The following is a 23,365-nucleotide window of genomic DNA, read 5'->3' on the forward strand; positions in this document are numbered from 1 at the left end:
GACATGCTCAAACATTTCACTTCATTAAGGTACAATGGTGGTCTTCAAACTCACAACCTGACTTTTTCTATGGAAAAGCCAGGCACATTTGTAAGTCAGAAGAAAATTTTTGAAGATTTTGCTTATACTTGCTTAAAGAACCATTTTATAATTATGATTTGATAAATCTAAAAAGGCACCCTGAATTTCAATGATACTTGTATTTAAACTATTAAAAAAAAAGAAAAGAAAAGAAAAAAAAAAAAACATTCAGACTGCAGAGAGGAATGACACAGTGGAACAATCTGGAGAGGTCTGAAAGGAAGGCCTAAAAAAATCCTGTGCTAATAATGACACCATGTTTTTTTTTTTAACTTAAGGAAAGATGATCTCACTGGAACTTGAAAAGCAGCAAAGCTGCTGCTTGTCTTGGGGCTTTCGTAACATTTTATTTTACTCTTCAGAAGCAGTATATACTCAGGTTCTTTAAGTTGATGTTTGTGGAGCTGTCAACAGGGAATGATGTTTCCATTTGATTGTAATATTTCTCTGCTGAAGCAACAATTCTCAAATCCCTCAGAGTAAAGATGGGTCTCTTCAACGTCATACTTTTTAAACCTAATTTCCTAAGGAATGGATGTCATGCAACCACCCTCTTGCTGCTCACGCAGGTTCATCAACTTCTGTCACCCCCATGTAATACGTGGACTTGGTGGTCCAACTTGAGAAGAGTACTTTCCAGCCTGAATTCATCACCAGGGGTTTATTCTATTTTGTAGCTTTTTATCTCAAGCTTTTTTGCATTTTTTTTCCTTCCTCCAGAGATGGCTTTTGTATCATTACCCCTTCACCTTTCCACCTTTTTTGTTTTCTTTGTCCAAATCATCGTCTTCAAGAGAATAGGTAGAAGCCCTATTGCATAAGATATGCCAAAAAATGCTGGTCAAAATATTTAGTAATACACAAGTTTGCCTAGATCCTCATCAAACGCAGTAAGAGATGCCTAACATTTTACATTTGTAATGTCCAAGATTTATATCTTGGATATTTTATGTGAAGCCTGTATTTAGCTTCACAATAGTGTGTTTTTGTTTTTTTTTCCCCAGCCTCCCTTCCTGAGCCTATCGTATGTAGAGTAAAGTAAACCCTTCAGGTCACTTACCTTCCACATAATACACTATAATAACTGGAAAAAAGATCTCTTTTTTACGGAATCTCTCGGGTAGTTTTTCCTCCAGTGTCTGCCAGATATTTTTATCCTATCCATTCATCTCACTTTGCTTCCCCACCATTGTTGCAGTCTTTTATGCTGATCTTTTCTACACCAAGCATCTAAATTCTTTGCATTTCAAAGAATGCCAGCCTATCACTGGCATTGCCCCTTTCCTTTTTAGTTACGAACAATTTCTTTTAGACATTTACTCAATGTGTAGCAAAGGACACAGTAAAACTGTATGCATTTTACAACTGCAAAGAAAAACTTGTATCACAGCCTGTATTTTTCCTGATAAGAATAATTTACTGGGCTTTCCTAAGGTTTACTCATTTTAAAGGCTTGTAAGAGATGGTTTGTCTTCAAAAAGCGGGCAATCTGAAATGTGTAAACAGAATGACCTCAGACTTTACAACTTAAAGACACTGACAAATCCTTGTATATTTAGTTAGAGTAAGAAGTTGAGATATGTTAACCAAATACATGACTGCTCTACAACCAAGCCAGTGTAAAAATCAAATGAGTTAAGCTTAAATGAAGAACAAAGGGCACTTAATCAACGTAGCTGGCTTTTGACTGAAACAGAATAGAAGTACTCCCATAACCTATTAACCTTAAATGCTACACCTTCTCCTAAAGCAAGTCCCCTTAATTSAGCCTCTGGTCTGTATGTTTCAATTCTATTTTTAATTGAGTGTTTTCTTCCCACAAAATCACTTTAAATGCATGACAGCAGTCATGCTCAGGGAAGGAAGAGAGCACCTAACACAGTTCGACATTCTGTCTAACTACAAGCAGGCAGTTTTCATGGAAATGACAAAAATGTGTGTCCTTTGTTAGCTCGCGGCATCCAACAGCACCATCATCGATCAAACATCTAAAATTTTAGTAAATATTTCCCATGCCTTTTAAAGGAAACTTGAGAAGTCACGTCTTTCAATCACAAACAGATACTTCATATGGAAAATTTCAGTTCAAACCACTGAGGTTTTCTCAGAATTATAAACGTACTTTTAACAGGCTCTTCTAGTGGAAAAGCTTTAGAAAACCTTAATTATAACTGTTGTAACTAAATATAACTAAAAATAGTTATGCACAGCATTTGCAACAACTAAGTTGTACTACTTTGTAGTAAGAAATATTGAGATTAGAACAATGAGAGTTTAACTGAAATCCTAAAATTATTTTAAATACAAATCTGGATTACAAACATGAAAAGGGTCAATCATGATCTTCCTAACTCATGACATCACCACCAGTAAGACTGTGGCTTTGGAATAAGCCTCCTCTACTCTTCATCTTTTCAAACAAAAGAAAAACTAAAGTCTCTGAAGTTTGGGAAGACGGAAATCACAGTGGAACAGTGATCCAGCAACAGAGAGAGGACACATAATCTAGGACATGTTTTCACAGGAGAACTGTATGTAAAACAGTAAATTTTATCCTAAGCCAAATAAATATTATTTCTTAAGCATATGTAAGATTGTAGATTGTATAAAACTGTACTGACTTAATGTTACACATATTTTCTCATATTGCACCGTGAAAGTAACTCAAAGCATTGAAACGCAGAGTGTCAAAAATGAAATAAAACAATGCCAAATTTATACCAAAAACGTCCTCTAAAGTCTGTCTTCAGTTCATGAAAGGTTTACAGAACTCTTCCAACACATTTAAAAAAAATGACTCCGGTTCATTGGCTGTCATATGAGGAAATTACAAAGATCAAAACAAGATAAGCTTCATTTCTAGAATTTCTCACCTGTATTTTAATCTATGCTATTAGCCCTATGTTATTTGTAATTATGCTAAAAATATAATAATATCATACACAGTCATATCTAATGTATAAGTGGAACAGCTTCAGTAGAAGAACCTCTCAGAACTACCCACCTCAATAATGCATTTTCTGAAACTATCAAACATATCTTGCCATATGCATATAAATATTTAGGTATGCTTAACAAAAAAAAAATAAATTGGTAGTTACTCTACATATACATTTAGTGATCTGACCCAAACAAAGACAATTTATCTCACCTCTGCTCTCAGGCGTTTTGCTCGACGAGCAGGTGGACAAGTTTCAGATGGCTGAACAGACTGTCTCTGTGGAATATCATGGGGCTTATATTCCTTGTCCTTTGTGTCACTGGTGAGGTCTGGTTTCTGCAAACACTGGAGAGACAAAATTCAATTACTTGATTCCTGTATCCACTTTTGATACAAGCTTTGCATAGAGCAGTCTCCTCCTAATACGAAAGGATGCAGAGTGGGCTTTAATGTTTACTGCAGTGAATTAACAGAAATAGTTAATATTAAATGACAGTTGTAACATTACCTATTTAAACACGCAAATCACAAAATCAGTATTTTCTGCCATTTTAGTGAATGTTGTAGTCATAATAAAGGATCTTATATAAAGCTGAAATCATCATTTTAACTTTATTAACAACAAACATTTCTGTTCCACTACTCATCAAAATAAAATGAGTTGCAAAACAGTATAAAAARCAGACAATCTTTCATCATAAGTCTTTCTGCTTTTCTCTCAGTTCCACCTATATAGTACTTCAGCTGCCCATAAAATTGGGAACTCCCCTGAGCGACTATAGTATTTCATTAGCTTCAATTCTTCCAATAGATGATCCTTTCGGAGAATATATCAATAGCATACTAGAAACTGTTGCAATGTCCTCAGGTTGCATTGCTGTAATACTAACATACAGAGCAATATAAAAGTGAATTACAACCTATCAGAAATCTCTGCTTTAACTGAAACACAATCTTGTCTGAAGAACATTTCAGAAGTTAAGTTCTTTATATATTTCAGAGAGGATAATACTGCTGGTGTATGAAATTGAGGGCAGAAGGGAAGAGGAGGATGGAAGAACAGCTTTACTTCCTTCAAGTCACTGAGTAAGAACATTTCTATTAACTGCTGAAAACTGTGCATGCATTTGGCAAGAAATATCATGATTATCGACAATTTTAAGTTTGTCAGACTGACAACATATAGTAACAAGACACAAAAACGTAGTAATTTTTAATGAGTGAGCAAAGTATCCTAAAGAAACATGAAATCCTAGGTTGCCATAAAGCATTCCAAGTGAATTGCTAGATCCACATTTCCTCAGTTCTATTAAGCTGTTTCCATTAGAAGTTTTTCCCCAGGAACAGAGAAACAGGACATAAATTGCCAGAGCACGATTACAGTAGCATAAGGATGGATGTTCTGTAGACAACATGAAAATCAAACTTACAGAAACAAATGATAGACAGAAGGAGTGGCAGAAGAGGACGAAAATGTGTAGTGAAGACAGTAAGACAGTAAGACCAAGGAATTCTCATTCCTTGAATCGTGTCCTCACGTGAAATCTGAACCTTTCGCTAAAAGGTTTCTGCTCCCCCTGGAAACAGAGATCCTTGAAAGCAAGTATGTAAAAGGTAAATAGAGCTTTTCCTAAATAAAGGAATAATGAAACCTGGAAAGAGAAACAACAAATGACATAACTTGTTTCATTTCAGCAAAGTGCCCAAGCAAAAAAAGAACATTATTCACTGAAGAAAAAAACCCAGAAGACATTCCTTAAACATTGAGGCTTCAACAGCTACTTAAGCAGGCACATTCCCCAGTGCCTCAGGAACCTGAAGGCAAAGCGGTACAATGAAATGGTTTTTATTTAACATTTTCAAGCGTACATAAAAGAATTAGATGTTTAGATCCTGTCTTAAGGATGAAAATTCTGAATCTCTGTTACTCCTAGACTGACTTGATCAATTGTAAGCACGCATCTTTAACTAAGGGTGATACTGACTGCTATTTTCTTCAGTGTTTTCCTCTCCCAACCAGTATAACCTTTTTGGAAAGGGGAAACATCAATCAATACTTACTCTAGCATAAGCTGATCTTATGGATTGTGATCTAGCTTGTGATCATGATCTCATTATATTCTGCATTATATTCTGTGGAGATGGTTGCAAATACAGTCCTTGGTCTCCAAAAGGCACAAAGGTGGTTAAAATTCCTTCAGCTGAAATCACCAAGAACAGCTTCTTCACCAGGCAGCAAAAGGAAACTGCTGCAACACTCGCAAGGCCTCCAAGATGCCAAAGGATGGAGAACATAGAGCAATCTTCTACAGGAATACAGTTCACCTCCTATAGCTTTACAGGCTTACAAGGTAGTCATTTACATGCAAGCCAATCATCCGGGCTCCTCAAATATTCAGAGAAAAACAGGAACTTGAAGAGGGCTACTAATTTACCCCTACTGCATTCCACTTTAGGGTAATAAGTGCTTATTCTCTCTTCTGGTGATAAATCCTCCCAGAGAACCAGCTCCCACAGGACATCTTTTAAGGACATACACATATAAATTTGGACAGGTGGATCCCACTCAGGACCTTAAAGCCTTAGTTTGGAAAGTTTCATATCTAACCCACASCAAAGAGATCAGATGGAAAATTACCAAACTGGTTAGATTCACTGAAAAGCAAACCACCACAAGACAAACCCTAACCCCTCGAACTGTAATGAATTTGGAATAACACAAACATCTGGGCAACATACCACAGTTTTGACACAAGATTCTGGGCACCTCAGCCTAACTTCAGCATATTTCTTTCAAACGTTACCATTTAAACTATCCCAAGCATACATGGTACAACCCATCAACTACATGAAGGGCAACATTTATCCCTCTCTACATACAGTGATTCTGTAGTAATCATACTCAGGATTACAAATGGTTAAGCATATAAGCAATGCACAGAAAGTAAGATCAGTATCCCAATTGGTCTTCTGCAACTACCCTTGAGCAATACACCCAAGATCCATCTTAGTCTAGTATTTTAAGATAAGAATAAAATAACTTTATAGCGGCAGAGAGCTTCTCTGAGTATTAGAAACTGTCTGGCTTGCATCAGTTTTGCTGTTTGACTGAAGTATTAATACAAGGGCTTTAATCAAAATATACTGCCTGTTCATCTCCAAACAGCTCCAGATAGCTTCACTATTTTAGTATGCATATAGAAATATCTCCAGCTGGGATATTTGTCAAAATTACTCCTGAAGCTATTTTAACATGTATTTAAGTCATGCATAAACAATTAATGCTCTATACAGATCTGAACAAGATTTAAGCTACGGCATAGTCATCAGGGGAAACTACATCATTCTGTATTTTTCTTTTTGCAGAGAAGTCGTCCATGGATATTGCAAGTACTACCAATTAAAAAATATTGGGTGAGTGCAAGCACTAATCTTTTATGGATGATGATTCTGGCTGCATGAAGAAATTCTCTCAAAAGGCTTGTTGAAATATCAAAAGATGGAAACACACATCTGAAACTGACAGCTGTCAAATCCAATAGCTGTATCTTCTCCAAAAACAAAAATCACAGATGCTCATATTCCCAGTAAAGCATCGAACAGACGTACAATAAGATGGACACCTACACAAGAAGCATCTGGGAAAGCACCACTTATTGGGAACACATGGAATAAAGCCAGAAAGATCTCAAATGAGTTGCTTCCTCAAAAATGTACTGCAAAACAAACTCAGTTAGAAGACAACATTGGCAGGAAGGGGGGGGGGAGAAAAGGAAAGTCAAACCTTAGCACGAAAAATGTTCTAAACCCAACATATTTCTGTGGGTTCTCTCAGTTCATTGAAAAAAATACATGAATACCACATACGGGAGGAAAATATTCTAACAACTTTGGGGGCAGGGGCTTAAAAAATGAGCTTAAACACACCTTTTTCATAACTGCACGATCCACTAAACACATCAGTTTGGAACAAATGCCCATTGCAAGAGAGAGCTTGGAATGTCACATTTAAAAAGCAGTGTGACCTCACCAAATGAGATCACAAGCAGCAATCTGAGAATGCTTTTCCCTTCTAAAAGCATCCTTTACTGAGCAAACTCTGAATGTAAACACCAACTGCATGCAAGAGACTTGCATGGTGGACCTACCTTTTCAAGAAAGTCTGTGATACCAATTAAATGTTTTAGAAACTTTATTTAGATCTTTTTCTGTGTAACTGCACCTCGAAAATAGAAGAGCAAAGGTAGATGTCACAAAACACCACCTTCAAAGAAAGAATCCACAATTTTCACAACTAATAAAAATGTAAACTTTTCAATGAAATGTCTTCATAAAATGATATTGCTTTTCATTGTTTAACATGAATATACCTGAGGCAACATAAAATACTCTTGGAAAGTATGAAGACTTATGTTCAAACAGATTTTGTTCTTATTCTTCATTTGTAAAGCATCTAAAGCTACACAAATTACTTATTTTAAGAGTTTGCAAAATACAGTCGTTCTTCTCTGTAAAGTAATGCTCAATAGTGAAGTAAAAAGCTTTCAAAAACCTTTCTTATGTCAAATGCCCCTTCATTTTTGTAGCTTTATATAAAAGGCTAGTGCTGTTTTCTGTACATAAATAATTTTGTTACATGATGAAAAGCTTTTTGTTTAAAAAAGGTCAACACTCCTCTTTTTAAGAGAGTATCATTGTAGGATTGTTTCAAATACATAAAAAGGGATATTGGCAAGTGCAAYCAATCTCAGTTTTCCAAATAAATGACTGTTGCTTTATATGAAAAATCCAGTTCTTGATCAGAGATTACTTTGCTTCCACCCTCACTCAACCCTAAATTTTGTTCTAATGACCAAATGTTAAGCAGAAAGCACAAAGATTTAAGCTTTGGAGAACTCAGATGCCATACTATTAACTACATTACAACATTCATGAAGTATTCTCAAGATGAATGTCCTTAGTGAAAATGAGATGACTAATTGCTACAAAATTACTAAGGTTTGATATAGTCCATCAGTTGCCCTGTGTACATGTGATAAAGATCCATAGCAGACTTATTCTATCAGAAAGATGGATGGACAATGGTTTGTGAACATAGTAATATTCTGCATTAGATAAAACAGCACTGAGGTATTCATTACAGAATGTCTGAATATCAATTACCATGAGGTTTCTGTACGCTGTAGGAGAAAATACAAATAGGCAGAATTCAAACCAGTCAGTAAGAGGTTACCCTCAAAGAGTCTAGATTAAGGAAGTTCTGAAACCTTTATGTTTAATAAGAGTTTACCTGTGGATATCTAAAATGCTTGTATCATCATCATCTTTCACCTGCATGCTATAAAACTTAAAACACAGTCTTTGTAAATGTTCCACCAATAAAAGAAAAAACATGCTGGCTGCTACATCAGTTGTGTTTTAGCTAGCTCCAAGACTTACCAATAGGCTAGCTCCAGACTGAAATAAGTTGTAAGGATAGAGAATACGTTCGTAATGTGCACGGATGTGTGAACCCACTGCTTTGCCAGGAGCAAATCCCATTCTGGTGGCTATCTTGGTCCATTTTCTCTCTTTGCAAACTACATCAAATCCTCCTTCTTCTGCAACTAGCTATAAAGAGAAAACAGACAGGTTGCATATTTAATACTAAAGTGACCAGCGTTTAAGAACAGAATTGCTATCTTAAAAGAAAATGAAAACACCACAACACCTGCTATTTTAAGCCAGCACAATATAGGTTTTCTTAAAAAATGTGAAAGTTGTTCAAAATCCGTAACTTGAGTATATAACCTACACAGAAAGCATAAAGTTCTTTGAATTACCCTACAAGTCAGCATCAGTATTAGATGACCAAAAGTAATTCAGTCTACTTCTGAGAATTTGAGGTTGCAATTTGTCACTCTAATTTGTATTCCAACAACTACTTTTTTGCACAGTATAACTGGTTCCTCTCACGGGGCATATACTATGAAATAGGCTCAAAATCCATCAAGTAAGATCCATTCTAAACATAAAGGAAAAGAGAGAACATATCCTTAGAGTCAGTGAATCTTATCTCTTGCTTTCAGATTATGTAATCTCATCCAGAAACAAACTTCATCCTAAAGGTAATTTGGGTTTTTTGCTTCACAAACCAGAAAAGCTGTTCTTCACTGCCCTCATTGTTCAGAGGCTTCCTCCAATGCAGCCTAAGTTTTCTCCTGATCAGTTTGTATCCAAGTTCAACTTTAAAAAGGAGTTGGAAATGTGATCTGATCTCCAAGGTCACAAGAAAACCCACACTATATTACATTTCYTATTATTTTGTGTTGCATTAGCTATGTTAGGTCAAATAAAATTTTTTCTAGCTTAGATATACCCCAARATCTCCCTTAAACAACTGTGAAATCATCCCAGAAACAAAAGAGAACAGAACATCTTTTTAATAAGAGTTTCTCCCTTGTAATGACAACCTTACCCTATTAAGCTGAAATAAATCTAAGATCTTCCTCTCCACATGTGGAATTTTCAGCGTGCATCCTTGAAGTTCCCAAAACTTTGCAATCTGGTCCAGGAAATTCAGTTTTACACGGGTCTGAGCCTGGAAAAAGAAGAGTGAACTGCATACTGAATGCAGATTAAGCTCCTGTTTCCCTGTGTTTATGTTACAGCCTCAGTTGCCTGCCTGGCTTTTCCCCTCTATAAGCATAGCTTTGCATTTTTTTCTTCATGTCAACCCACATGCAGAAGAAAAAGAAAATCCATACAGATACCATCTGTCTTTCTTCAAGTCACTTACTGTTAACTTTCTGTACTGCATTTATAAAAGTACTATCTGAGAATGGGCATGCAGTCAGTTATTACTGTGAAAAACCACCTAAACATCAGTAACTCAGTTTCTGATGAAGTATTTTTGTCATCCTTTTCACTCTTAAATACATTTGTTTCATTTTTGTGGATATAAACTGGTCAGGGCAGGGAAAGACAACCATGCTACACTTGTATAGTACTTCACACAGTAAGATTAGGTTCTAATTGGGCTGTCAGTGCATTAAAGAGTAGTAGCTTAGMCTTAAATCTTATCACATTTCAATGTCATCACATTTTTCTATTCTTAAGATAAACAAAGGGTATACTGGTCTATACACCAGACCAGTTTGTTCTTAAACTCCAGAAAGCTCTAAGCCAGCTTGTGCCCACACAAACATATGACCCCAGCATTCTTAGTTCTTACCGTGGCACTTCACATAGTCATATGAGGATTTTAAAAAGCCAATATCCCCTCCTATGTGAAAAATCAGGCAGGCAAAGAGTTCCCATCATTTCAGTTCTTATTAGCAATGAGTAAACAGGACTCCTTGCTAATCCCTTCTTCTTCTAGTCCAAATTCATGAAAGCAGTGAATGAAAGTGCTGGCTAACAGCAGATTGCAGACTCACTGAATTCAGATTCTGTAGCTGTTTCTTCCAAATGGCTTCTTATCTTTAAAGCAATTCGTAAATGTTTAATCTTTTCTACTTTTAGAAGATGCTGTAGATGGGCAAAATGCAGACACAAATGATAACACTTGAGATTTGAATGTAATAACTTACAAGCACTTCTGTGTAGAAACGGCCTGAATTTTATTCCTTTAATGAGCATTAACTTAAGTTTTTATGCCTGTTATTTTTTTAGTCAATTCTAAAAAACTTAATTTCTGTGTGCTAATTTAAGATTGATTTTCAGAGGTACAGAGTGGTGTCAACTGAAGTTAGCAGGAGCTCATGGTAAATGAACTGAAAAAAAAATCACTCGTCTTTTAAAAAACTCTTAAGAAATGTTTAGCTTTACAGTTTACCTCCAGTTCATTGAGTCTCTGAATCCTTGGAGTAAAGTGAAGCTTATCAACATCACATGCAAATGGAGGCTGCCAGTCCTGAAAAAAAAAAAAGAAGAGCTTCCATCAAAAGACCAGGAAAGGAGACACAACTTCTCTGTGTTCCATTCAAAAATTAGGTAAGCCTGAAATTGGAGTAAGGCTAATCCAAAACAGGCAGTGGAAARGAGCATGGGAGTGGTCTTTGCGGGTTGCAAACCTTCCTTAGCACCAAAAAGTACAACATATGCCCTACTACAATGGGATAGCGATCACAGCTATATGGCTGCACAGCACCTTCCCTTAGGTGAGGGCTGCATCTCATCCTGCCACCAATTTCACTCCCTCTATGCTTCCAACTTTGGTGAGGTCTATTCTTTTTTCCCATTTACTTGATATTGAAAAATCATAAAAAGTAGAAAAAACAAAGTATCTTTGCACTAGCTCCTGAAACGTCATTGTCCACCTCTTAAATATTTCCAGTGTGTCTTTAAAATAAACAGATACTGAAATAATAAAATTCGTAACATTTTGAAACTAAAGAACTGACCTCAGACATAAGCCTTCAATTAAACACCAAGTTATTTCATCTTCTTCCTACACACACTCAACAGCAAAAAGCAAGGCACATGGTAGTTGCCCCAGCCTCACAAATAAAATTTACTGCAAAGATCACAATTAACTGCAATGTGTCACTTATTTTAACAAATTCARTACTCTTACTATGTGAAACACAGAAAAAGAAATTTCATAAACTGTGATCCAAACTGTAATGTTTGCTTTGAGTGGGAAGGCAATCATCTGGTATCAGAGACTTTACACACTCATGAAGGACACAYGCAGCAGTTAACTCTCATAACTGATAGTCTCAGGAAACAGTAGCTATGCTAAAAACAATTTAAAAAGTTTATTTTCCTAATTCCTTGTCTGCAAACATTCAGGAACAGCTGGAACATGACCAATGGAAAGAAGATTATTATTACTTCGACAACATACCTGCATCTGGTAGTGTTATTTATAAATAAGGCTATAAAACAATTTGATCTTTCACATCTCTGACACCTGTCACATGCAGTTGGTTTGGCAAAATGGTGTTTCACCAAAACAAATTAGTTTTGATTTAAACTTGTTAGCAATTTATTTCATATAAAGCAACCTTTTTATTACTAATTACCAAGTGAAGATAACATGCATGAGAGCTACTGATAGCAGAGTAAGACAGCAGAGCCTTCTACTTAGAAAGAAAAGAACCTTTCTTCAATGACAGTGGGCTAAACCAATTGAAATAAAATCAGCATCACAAGCAGAATATTTGTTATTTTAACAGAAATACTTAACATGAAGAGTGGTTGTTGTCGAAAACAACCATAACAGATGTGCAAAGCAATTACGTACAAACATTTGGGCTCAATTTGGTACTGTGACGCAAGAAGCCTGCTGCAGATCCAGGAATTTTCAAAACTAGAGAGAACAAACTTAAGAATCACGGAGAGTGTGGAAAACCTGAAGGGCAAAGATGAACAATGATACATGCTTTTTATCCAAGATACAGTAACTAATTTAGAGATTTGGATTAGTCGTAAAAGATTTCTGCTCCTACCAGGCATTTGCAGCACACCAAGGCTTGGCAAGGTCAGGTTAAAACTAAAATTCAAAACGGAAGAGAGAAGACAACAGGAGTCAAGATGACAAATTATCAGTCAAACGGGCAATTCTCACGCAATGGGATACGCTTCTCAATCAGTTTTTTAAACAAGACTAAAAAATGTGTATAATGTCACGACGCTTTCATTTACAACTAAAAGTGAACCCTACTTTTACTATTTTGTTTGCCAGAACACTGAATGCAATGAAAAAAAAAAAAAAGTTTGGCACTCTTGCAATGTTATGATATCCGATTACTCATCTAACTATATGTAAACTGTAGGACAAGAAATACTAACTCGGAAACTTTTAAGGCAAGACGTGTACTGTATTTCAATGAGATGAATCTGACTTTCAAGCTGAACTGATTCGCTGGCTCATTAGGCAAAATGCTGGAGTTGGCAGTGTGCACGGAAGACAGAGTGACAGAAAACAGGCAGAGAGACCAGGAGAGGACAAACAGAGGTTGACACACACAACATCCATGGGGCATTCTGGGCAGTGAAATTAAACTGCTTAAGACAGCTGTTAAATATACAACTTCTAAGTACTGTGCTTAAGTTGGGCGAGCCAAGGAAAACAAGGAAACATGCTGACAGCTTAGCTAAATAACAAGCCAATGCTCTAGGTGAGTCAACCATAACCCAGAAAATGGATCCTGTACCAAAGATCCACAGGGGATAAAGAGCAAGAAACAAGAATAAAGAGTAGGAGCAGGAATTCAATATAGGATTTAGGGTCTGTTAAGAGAAAGTTTCTTAGTCCATCAAGGAAATGGTCCATCTATTAGAAACAAATATTTAATAGCGTAAAAAGAACACGATTTTTGTCACTGCAACAACTTTTGTAGAGGTATGGTACACACTGGCTTAGTAAGAGGTAACATCAGATTTCATCTACCTCACTGAAAAACTTCTGACTTTTTTTTAAGGAGACAGAGCTGAGGGAAATGCATGCTATATATTATGCAGTAATCCATATTTGATAAGAGGCCTCTTCTGACTTTAAAAATGCAGAACTGTACATCTCATTTATCACAGGAACTCTTCCAAATTACGTTAGTCAAAGTTATGCATATGTAGCCACTCTGCCACAGTTTGGAGGAATTAATGTAGGTCTAGTAGACAAGAAATCTTGCCTATCGCTGATTCACTCTGAAAACACAAACAGTTCCCTTTGGAACATCTGAAACTAAAGGTTGATATATCCAATGAGAATAACATTCAGCTTCTTATATTCTAAGGTATGTTAAGTGCCTTAAATCCTAAACAAATAACATAGATGTTTTCAGCCCCTCTTTAGGAACTTAACATATTTACTCTCCTCCTCCCCCCCCCCAAAAAAAAAAAAAAAACTTGCATGCAGTCTGAAATAGAACCTGCTAAGAAAGATAAACAAGACCTTAATTAAAAGGATTATTAAAAGGTGTTAGTTTTGAAAGAAACTCCTTTAAGCACTTTTGAAATACAGCAGCACCACAAGAGGGTGCTGTGTTTTGCGGCAAGGTTAATTCTGTAAAGCAACCAATTATCATTACGAGTTTTGCTGTTGAAGACAGTGCATGCAAACCAACTCTACAGACCTACTTCCCTTAAGTTTGTAGCTGGAAAACCTGTAAAACTAGCCATTTCCATCCAGTGTGTACTTGCAGGGCCCTCAAAAGCAACTGTTCTGGATTTCCCCCTYTTAAAACACAATGTTTTAAAATTGAAGGGTAATTGAAGGGGTTTTTTAATAACCATGTTACTGCATGAAGCTTAAGAATACAAGCAATAGAAAGAACTGAAATCCTAGAAAACTAGAATTTTTTAAAGCTGCACAGCTCCTTTATCTTAAATTACTTTGTTGCTTCAAATATGATTGTTAGAAGCCTGCAACTAAAGGCACACATCATCATTTGACTATGCCAGCATGCATTTGTTAAGATTTTCACTTCCTTGGCCCATTGCAAATGTTACAGTCCCAGCAGAATAAATCTGAATACAAATACCTGCAAAAAATGTGACCGACACCAAATTTTGCAACTTTTCTACCAAATCTGTAAGCTAATTAACTGTGTAGCAGGCATTCTGTAAAAATCACATTCACTTTAATAGTCCAAATACTAATATAAACTATAAATGGTCAGGTTAAATATTTCTATGCTCTTCCTTTCAGATACATTGTTAATGGGATAACAGACTTCAGGTAAGTTCAGCTGGTAAATCTTGCATCTCATCCAAACTCACAGTTAATTAAAACTTAAGGACAGCCTATAGACAGCCTCTTTCACCACCTTCCTCCTCCTCCACCCAGATTCAAGTGAACAAAAATCTACTACAGTTACTGGTAAGCTGTTCTACAGGTTAGCTTCAACCTTTTCATCCTTCCCAATCCACATTCTTTTTAATTGAAAATCTCAGTCAAATTTGCTTACTGTCCAAGAAGTTATTCTTGATTGTTTCCTGTAACCTATGTTCAAGATATTTTCAATAAACAAATCATAATCCGTTTACTTCTCTTTATAGGACAAGCTTTCTAGCCTCCCAGATAATATTTTTCTTTTGGCTTTTTCCTGAAGCCTCTTCTGTATTTTACAGCATCCCTTTAAAACTGCAAGTAGACTTTTAGTTGCAATCGTTCCAATGTCATGCAAAAGAAAAAGACATGTCACTTCCATTATTTTGCTAGACAATGTCTCATAGTAAGACCCAAAAGAATACCTTAGCAATTCTTGCCATAGGAACATGCATTCATTCAGTTAACTACACCAATTCATTGCTTCCCAGAATGCCCACCCTGTAAGCGTGACCTACATTCTTTGTTCTGAGATCTATGATCTTGCCTTTGCAAAGGTGTTACGTGATTCTTGCTTCTGAGAAGAAGGGAACAGACTCAGTGACTCAGGAGATCCCTTTTAGTCTTGCGTTTTTACAGCTGTATTAAAAACACATTCAAAAGAAACTCAGATCACCACGGAAYTTATGCAAAATGTCACAGAACTCATCTGGCACCGTCACTTATCATTCCGATGGCATCAGCGTGTCATCCATAAATCTTCCTTTATGAAGGGGAATTAATCCCTCTTTGACCCTGTTAAAAAGCTAACATTAGTTGATAACTCCAATCATCAGCTAACCTAGTTTGTGGTGATGCAACCCTTGCTTTGTAATTTTGAGCATAAGTGATTTTCTAAYAAAAACATTCAATCTTCCTTGCTAAGAAAAGACCTTGCATGCTGCGACACATCTCACATGCAGAACTCTCCAGCAAGACAGGCTTAGTGGAACAGCTCTCATCTGAAATAAAAACTATGCTGTGTTTTACAGACTATGTACTGCAGATTAGCAAAGGAAAACGAACAAAAGCACAGATCCTTCCCATTTGAGAATCACCGCCAAAAAGCTGAGATTGCAATGGGGATCACTTCTCCAGCCTCAAGTGTTTACATGCCAACTCCAGACTCAGTGAGGAATGAAAGCTAAGTAGACTTTYGAGTGTCAAAGCAGGCTGCCCCTTGGGATTCAAAAGTGGCCCTGTAAAGACAGAAGGTGAAACCATATGTAGAACAGGTACCAGGATTTGCCACAGGATATGTCAGGCTTCTCCATTCTCAGTGGAGGTCACTGCACACAAAAAACAGATACATAGGCTCTGGCAGCACAGCAGCACTGACACGAAGAGCTGGAGACTCATGGGGTGTTAAAATCAGTGCACCAGGGCTGAATTCAAGGTCCTTGATTCACTTCAGAAGTCACTGCTGTGGCCCTCACCTAGACGTCCAGGCAGATACTGGGGCCAGACTTAGCTTTCAGTGCTGAAGGGCATCTGGCCCTGAGAATTACAGAGATCTTCAGTGAAGACAGAATACTTGGTAGGTAGACGTGGTCTGATGCTGTATGTCCATTCTCAGAGGTGTCCAACTGGGGAGCCACACTGACAGCATAGACAACTGTCTCCAAAAGGCTTTGATCAGAGAGTTTTAGAAACAGTCTCTTTGGAGCCATAACTGACAGCCTTCAAACCCAGATTTTAATCCTAATTTAACTCAGATTAAGGACGGATGCGATTTTAAAGCACAACAGCCATCCCAGAATAACTGTACGCATAGACAAGCTACTAGACAATGCTATTGATTTCATCAAGCAGCTATAAATCAAAAGACAACTGGGAATCTTAGCTGACTACTATTTTACCTCTAGCTGGGGCATTTCTCTACAAATTCCCATCCCTGTAATAGCAAAAGGCTGCTACTCAAACTACTTACAGAACTCTCAGTTTAAGCTGTTTAGATTCATTTTCACTTGAAAAGCATCTACTTTCAACGAAAAGCACCTACCTAGACATATATAAGGGTGGGAGGTTACATGATCCTTAAAGTTCTCTCTGGCTTTTGGAAACACTTAACCTGATCTCCTACCTAACGTAAGCACAGAATTCTACCCAGCAATTCCCAGATTATTTGGGTTTGAAAGAAAGCCTATCCTAATGGGTATGCAGACATGAACTAATTTCATTCATTGGCAGCTTTAGTTTTGTTGCTGGGAAAGGGGGGTGTCTTTAGCCTGAGACTCTAATTTCAGCTTCTGGCTGACATGGTTTATGTCAAGTTCAACAAAGAAACAAAACCGCAGAAGTCCAAACCTTCCACCACTATTACCCCACATAAACACTTCCAGACTAAACTGTTTGATTCTAAATTTTCCATGAGTTACATCAAATGAGTGTTAGAAATCCCTTACTGAAAGGGACTGAATCCAGGACAGAACATTCTCATGATTCTTGAATGCACTCCGATTTTTCAGCATTTCTGAAGTTACCAATAGTAATATAATGTTCCTTCTTCATATTTTCCTGATAATTAAACATCAGGGGAGACAGCTAAATAAACTATTCTAAAGTTACCTAATTGCAAAGTATGATCCTTGGCTTGAACATAAAGTAAGGGTTTCCTAGTGAGCCTAAATGATCTATTTTGCTTCACAACAGTTTGACAGCATGCGAACTGGTAACATTTTGGAACCACAGCACTAAAACATCTCTTCCAAAAAAACACGTTCTTGATCTGAAAGTGTCAGAAAGTGGCATATTCACCACCTCCTTTAGTTTTTTCTTAACAGCTGATCACCTTCACTGTTAAAAATGCATGTCATGTATCTAATTCAAGTGAGCCTAGCTTATGCATAGCAAGAACCAGTGGCTGCAAGCCTTCTTCTACAAGATTGATGAAAGATGTAGTACTTGTTATTTTCTCCATGTGAAGCTTGCTTACATACTGGAATCAAGTTATCACACTGTTTTTCTTTTTGATAAATAAACAGACTGAACCTCCGTAGACTATCAAATCAGAAGGGACCATCATGGTGAAGACCAATTTCCTGTTTAGGAGACGTTGTAAGATTTCTTTACATTAATTGATGTTTTAACTATTGTATAGTTCTCAATTTAAGCATTGGGCAATCCCCAGAACCCTCAACAAAGCTGCTCCATCAGTTAACTGTTTTTAGTCCATTGTTCAATGGAGATTTTTTTCCATAATAAATAAATAAATAAATAGATAGATAGATAAAAGAGGTGGGAAGCAGAAGAGGTTTTCAATCTGGATACGTTCCCTCATCAGGCCAGCAGTGAAGGCAACCAGGCAGTTGAATGAGTGGCCAGGAAAAGATACCGCATAGAATCAACCTTCTTCCGGAAAAAACATCCCAGAAGAACAGCTTCAGTTCTTAAAAATCCTGTATCTTAAGATTTTACCACTCAAACTATAGCAAGGATAAGTTCTTCAAAATTTATTTTTTACCTGCAGAAATTTTGACACTTTTCTGCACCCTCTCTGGGACAAGTCTTCTTCATAAAGCATGAAATTCTCAAATGAATGTACCATGCTCACTACCATGCTACTACAGAGCTAAAAGCATCTTCCTTTTCTTTACTAAGAAATTCAACAGCTGCATTTACTCATTTAGCCAAAGCAGCTATTCCAACATTACACTGGTTTCCACTAGGCTCCACAGTTATTTTTCTACAATCCTTCCTCCTCTAAGACTGACCTATGCTCCTTCATTCCTACTTTAGTGCTTATTGTTTCACAAAATGCAGCAAATTAGGGAACCAGAATCACTCTATAACAATGAGCTACCTACCACAAACCTGCAATCTATATGAAATAATTTCTTTTGTTCTTCTAGACCCGTAATGAAAATTGGATAGTCAGCTTGAGATTCTGAAAGACCATTAGAAAAATATTCTTCGTGACAATCTCATTAATGGCTGAAATAATTTGATTGTTTCAGTGTTGTATCAATTTTGCACAATACTGTTATAATTAGAATACTGTCAATTAATTTATAAATCTCACATCATGACAACATAACTAGTTTAGCCAAATATGTAGTCTCACAGAAAACAATAAAGTTGATTTGACAATGCCAGTTTTCATATAATCATATTCCATAAGATCATGTTTTGAGTTCCTATCCAGTACTATACCAGCCCTTCATCTACCCTTAGTGAGAACTAGTTAACAACTCTTGTACCTATACAGAATTTAAATAGGTTCCCATTCATTTTCCTCTGGTCCTCTGAAAGTTTCACAGTATTCCACGATTACTGAAAGATTGAGTCAGTTATTTAGAGATCTTCAGTGTCAATTCCATCAAGATTTCAGCTGTGTTAATAAAGACCTTCCAATTTTAAAATGCTTAGTCTTACCAAGGCAGACTTAAGGTTATTTGGAGGCCTTAACTGCACGTCTCCCTATCCACATTCTTTAGAGCAATAACATTTAGTCTTAATTTCCTCAATTTTAATGCTTGGCTACAGGAAACTTAGAGCATTTAAAATATATCGTCTCTGTATTTTCTAGCGCAAGTAGTAAGTTGCTTCCAGGGTAAATTGGATTTTGAAACTGATGAATATGGTAAGTAAAGCTTAAGTAACTTATTAGTCATTTCTTCACTTGCAACGAAGCAACTCTGCAAGTAGGAAGGAAGATTCCATTTCCAAATAAAAGTTGCAGCAGGAACAGCATAACATGCTCTACATTTTACCTTTTATTATTGAAACTACACTGCAAATTTGTTTGGACATTTGCTTTCATTAATTAATATATCTACTTCCAGAAGGTAAAGTCAGCACTTGACACACCAAATTTTGCAATAACCCACTGTTCCAGCTTACCATTTAAATAAGGAGATCATAATAAACGATGTCTTCAATTCATAAAAGAAAAAAACTAAGTGCATGTATATATTACAGATAAGTTGTATGCCATCCACTTTTCTACATCAACTTTCCATCTTTGGTTCAGTGGCACACAGTCAGAGCACTTCTAGTTTATGTAGCTCATTAACTTCAAGCAGCAGCAGCCATCACCGGTAAAGCTCTTCTGGCCTGAATGCTTTGCTGCCATTGGGAATGTGTACTTTATGCTTAATACTGTTGACAAAAAGCCTTCACCCTACTTTTCTATGTCATATAAAACAGAGTCAGTGAATATGCTTATTGTTGCATCCTCCAAAAGATAGTGAAGTCAACAACAGTTAGCATGGAGATTACAGCATCTCAGAACCATTAAAATAAGAGCAAAGCTAAGTCAGTGATGACTGGAATGAACTGAACTGGAATGAAGAGTAAGAAAGCTTTTGGGTATCCCTGTGAAAGTTTTCTGAAATTCTAGCACTGCTATGCAGAAACTATACCTCCTGTTATATTCTTGAATATTGTTTTATCCTGCGAGCATGAAACTACCATCTAAAATCCAACTCTTCCATCCAGACATCTATGTTATGTCAGCTGCCTTAATGATATCCTCCTCAAAAAACATTTCATAATCCTCCAAGCCTTCATCACAGAACAAACCACTACAGATGTGTTTTTCCAAGCTTATCCGATGCCCAGCTAATGCTAGTGAAAAAGTATCAGAGAAAAAAGAATGACCCCCCTCGCTTCCAAAGAACAGGGAACTCTCCTTACTGGGGCCTGGTGCTGAAACATCAGGGCTGGCTTACCAGGAATAAACAATTTTCACAATAAAATTACGAAGTCACAGTTGGGCATCACTGGTCTCATATATAAATACCTTCCATGAATCTGTGGTTGCAGTTCACAAACGGAAGCATAACTTTATCTGCTGATGAAGTTTGAGGCAAAATAACGCAAGGCCTGTAATCAAGTTACTTCTTGTTCATCGTGGATCCTGGCAGTCCACAGTGCCTGCCTGCTGTAAAGGAACTCCAACAGGTAATCTGAGTAAGAATGCAGGCAGAAGCTTCAGCTGGACACATGAAGATTTCCAAACATCAGCCGTTGCTGAACAATGCATTCAGCTGGAACATATATAATTTTGTGAAAAGATCAGTATCATCTGTAGCTTAYAGTGCTACAAAATCCTTGATTGTATGGGGAAGAACAATAACTGAATAATCATTGTGTTTCCTGTTTTCAGGAGGAAGGCCAGAAACAACATTAAGTTCAAGACTTTCTATGGCAGATTTGTGAGTGCTCCCTCTATGTGCTAGGCTGGTGAATGAACAATTGCACAAGTCATCCAAGTAATTATCTAGGGTAGATAAGAACTATGGTAGCTAAGCTCTCAGGAAAAACATGCTCTAGATAACTATTAGGTGCTCAGCCCTTAACAGCCTCAACTATTTTCATTCTAGCTCTGAATATGTTCAGTGAAACATATGATCATAAATACAAATAGATATTAGCTTTTTAGTAAGCAGTGATGAGAGTACAGTGAGAACGCAGTTGTAATAAATATTTTATTCTTTAAGGGAGCTATTCATTTATGACTCTCTAGTAGATAGTGTAGCTCACAAAAAGCATTTATTATGGGTTTTTTGCTTTTCATACGTGCAGTCAAACAACATAGAGGAAATTTTAAAACTAAATCACAAAAGGAAAAGCTTTCATAAAAATTCTGTTCTGCTCACAGTTGCTGAAATACTGTTGAAAACATACAATCCAAAAAGATCATGCTCAAAAAGACTACATAAGTTCAGTGCTGACTGCATAATGAAAACCATCGCACCCCCTGAAATGTGAGTCAGTGTTTGGCTCAACCACATGAAAAGGGCTATCAGTATATTCTACCCAGATATAAATTCAGGGGCGTTCTTGTGCACATTCATAAAATTGCAAACTGACTTTTCTTCCAGGAAACAGAAACGTCTTCTCTGATGAGATTCACATTATTCAGTCTGTTATAAACATAATTCTATCATCTCAGACAGTAAAACACGACAAGTTGCTTCACTATTTTAATTTGGTAGGAAAGTGATGGTAACCAGCAAGAGTCCCAACAATGATCAAAACATGAAACTGTGGAGCATGTGATTCAGAACATTATTTCTTTGAACTCAACGTATCACTTGCAAAACTTCAGTCCACATAAATGTTTCGTTGGTTTTACCTTTTACTAGATCGAATTTAAGACTTTCAGTAGCCGTTTAACATTCTAGTTGTTGCCGTCATGTTAACTACCTCAAGCCAGCTGCACCACCCCAGACTTGCACCACCCTCTACTCGGAGAAACAGCACTTCCCTCAAAATAAAGATGATTCACACACATTTGTTAATTAGATCTTTACTTTAGGAAGCCCCTCTCCTCACCAGGACAGCTGCTTACCCCTTTAAAAAGAACTAAGAATTATGACCACACAAACTATGCTTCCAAGAGCTTAAGAGTAATTCTCAGCAAACAGAGTCAACTGACAAAAGGAAATCAGAATTCACCTCACAATTTTGAACATATGACACCATCAGTCTAGATGATGATGATGTAGATGAAGGCTTATTACCCTTCCCACTGTGTGTTGCATTCTAAAATGGTGGCCATGTCTGTCTAGGATTCAGCTCGCAAGGATACCAGTCCAACTCACAGCTGCGGAGTCAGAGGTTGTTCAACTTGAGGGACTAGTTACCTGTATAAAAACTACACCAGACCTCAGGTGTAGCCAGGGGAAGGCCGCTGTGGAGCCAAGCACGGCCAAGGAGAGGACTCCACAACACTACAATGCCAACATGGAGGGCAACACCCAAGCAGCTGCCTCCTCTAGGGCTCTGCACGGGGACTGCTCGCCCCGGCAGTAGCTCCAAGTGCAGGGGCCTGGCCAAGCTGGAACTTTTTGGGGGGCCGAGCAGCGAGGGCAGCGAGGAAGGAGCGGCTCGGCCTCCCCGACGAGGCAGGGAGCGCGGCGCGGCCGGGTCAGCCTCTCTCTCTCCCCCCCCCCCCGCACGCCCCCGGCAGCTGCTCCAGCGACTTTTCCTGCTGGCCAACTCCAACACTTGAAAGCGACTTTGCGGGAGAAGGCCGGTGACAGAGGGGGCGTGCGGGTCGCCTCGCAGCCCCGCGCCCCCGGCCCAGGGCCGTTTAAACTTTACACGGATGGAGGAGGAAGAGGAGGAGGAGGAGGAGGAGGGGGCCGGTCTGCTGCCTCCCCCCAGCCCCAGGCCGCGGTGCGCACTGCCCCACCTGCCCCAGGGTCACCTGCGCGGAAGGGCCACGCGTGACGGGCCGCCTCCGCCGGCAAGGGAAGGAGCCGGGGTGGCCGCCGGTGCCGGCCGGGCCGGGCCGCCACACAAAGGCCGTTTCCCCCGGCGGCGCCATGCGGGCACTCACCGGCGGCGGCCGCACCTTGCAGATACCCGTCTGCTCGGCGATGGGCCGGATCTTGTGGATGAAGGCGAAAGGGTCGGCGAACTCCTCCCAGCTGGGCTCGAACACGGGGCACTCGGGCGGGGGCAGGAACTCGGCCATGGCCCGGGCCGCGGGGGCGCCGGCAGCCGCTCCGCCGCCAACCGCCGCTCCAAACAATCCTCCAACAGACGCTGGGGCCGCCGAGCGCCGGTCGAACGGGACGTGCGCCTCCGCCGGGAGG

The 23,365-nt window shown here is 38.3% G+C and overlaps 1 protein-coding gene across 1 annotated transcript in view; it reads right to left on the reverse strand.

Annotated features, from left to right (window-relative positions):
* Nucleotides 1-23,356, reverse strand: part of KDM5B (lysine demethylase 5B) — a 59,594-nt gene extending 36,238 nt beyond the window's left edge. The window contains exons 1-5 of the mRNA XM_085307676.1: nt 23,107-23,356; nt 10,839-10,916; nt 9,480-9,602; nt 8,462-8,632; nt 3,233-3,367 (exon numbers count right to left, since the gene is read on the reverse strand). Of these exons, the coding sequence (XP_085163802.1) occupies nt 3,233-3,367; nt 8,462-8,632; nt 9,480-9,602; nt 10,839-10,916; nt 23,107-23,244 (645 nt within the window). The 5' untranslated portion in view covers nt 23,245-23,356. The remainder of the gene's footprint in view (nt 1-3,232; nt 3,368-8,461; nt 8,633-9,479; nt 9,603-10,838; nt 10,917-23,106) is intronic.
* Between the last annotated feature and the right edge of the window lie 9 nt (nt 23,357-23,365).

This window comes from Rhea americana, unplaced genomic scaffold, assembly GCF_003343005.1.
Source record: "Rhea americana isolate MKP2758 unplaced genomic scaffold, rheAme1 scaffold_261, whole genome shotgun sequence".
Taxonomy (NCBI): Eukaryota; Metazoa; Chordata; class Aves; order Rheiformes; family Rheidae; genus Rhea; species Rhea americana.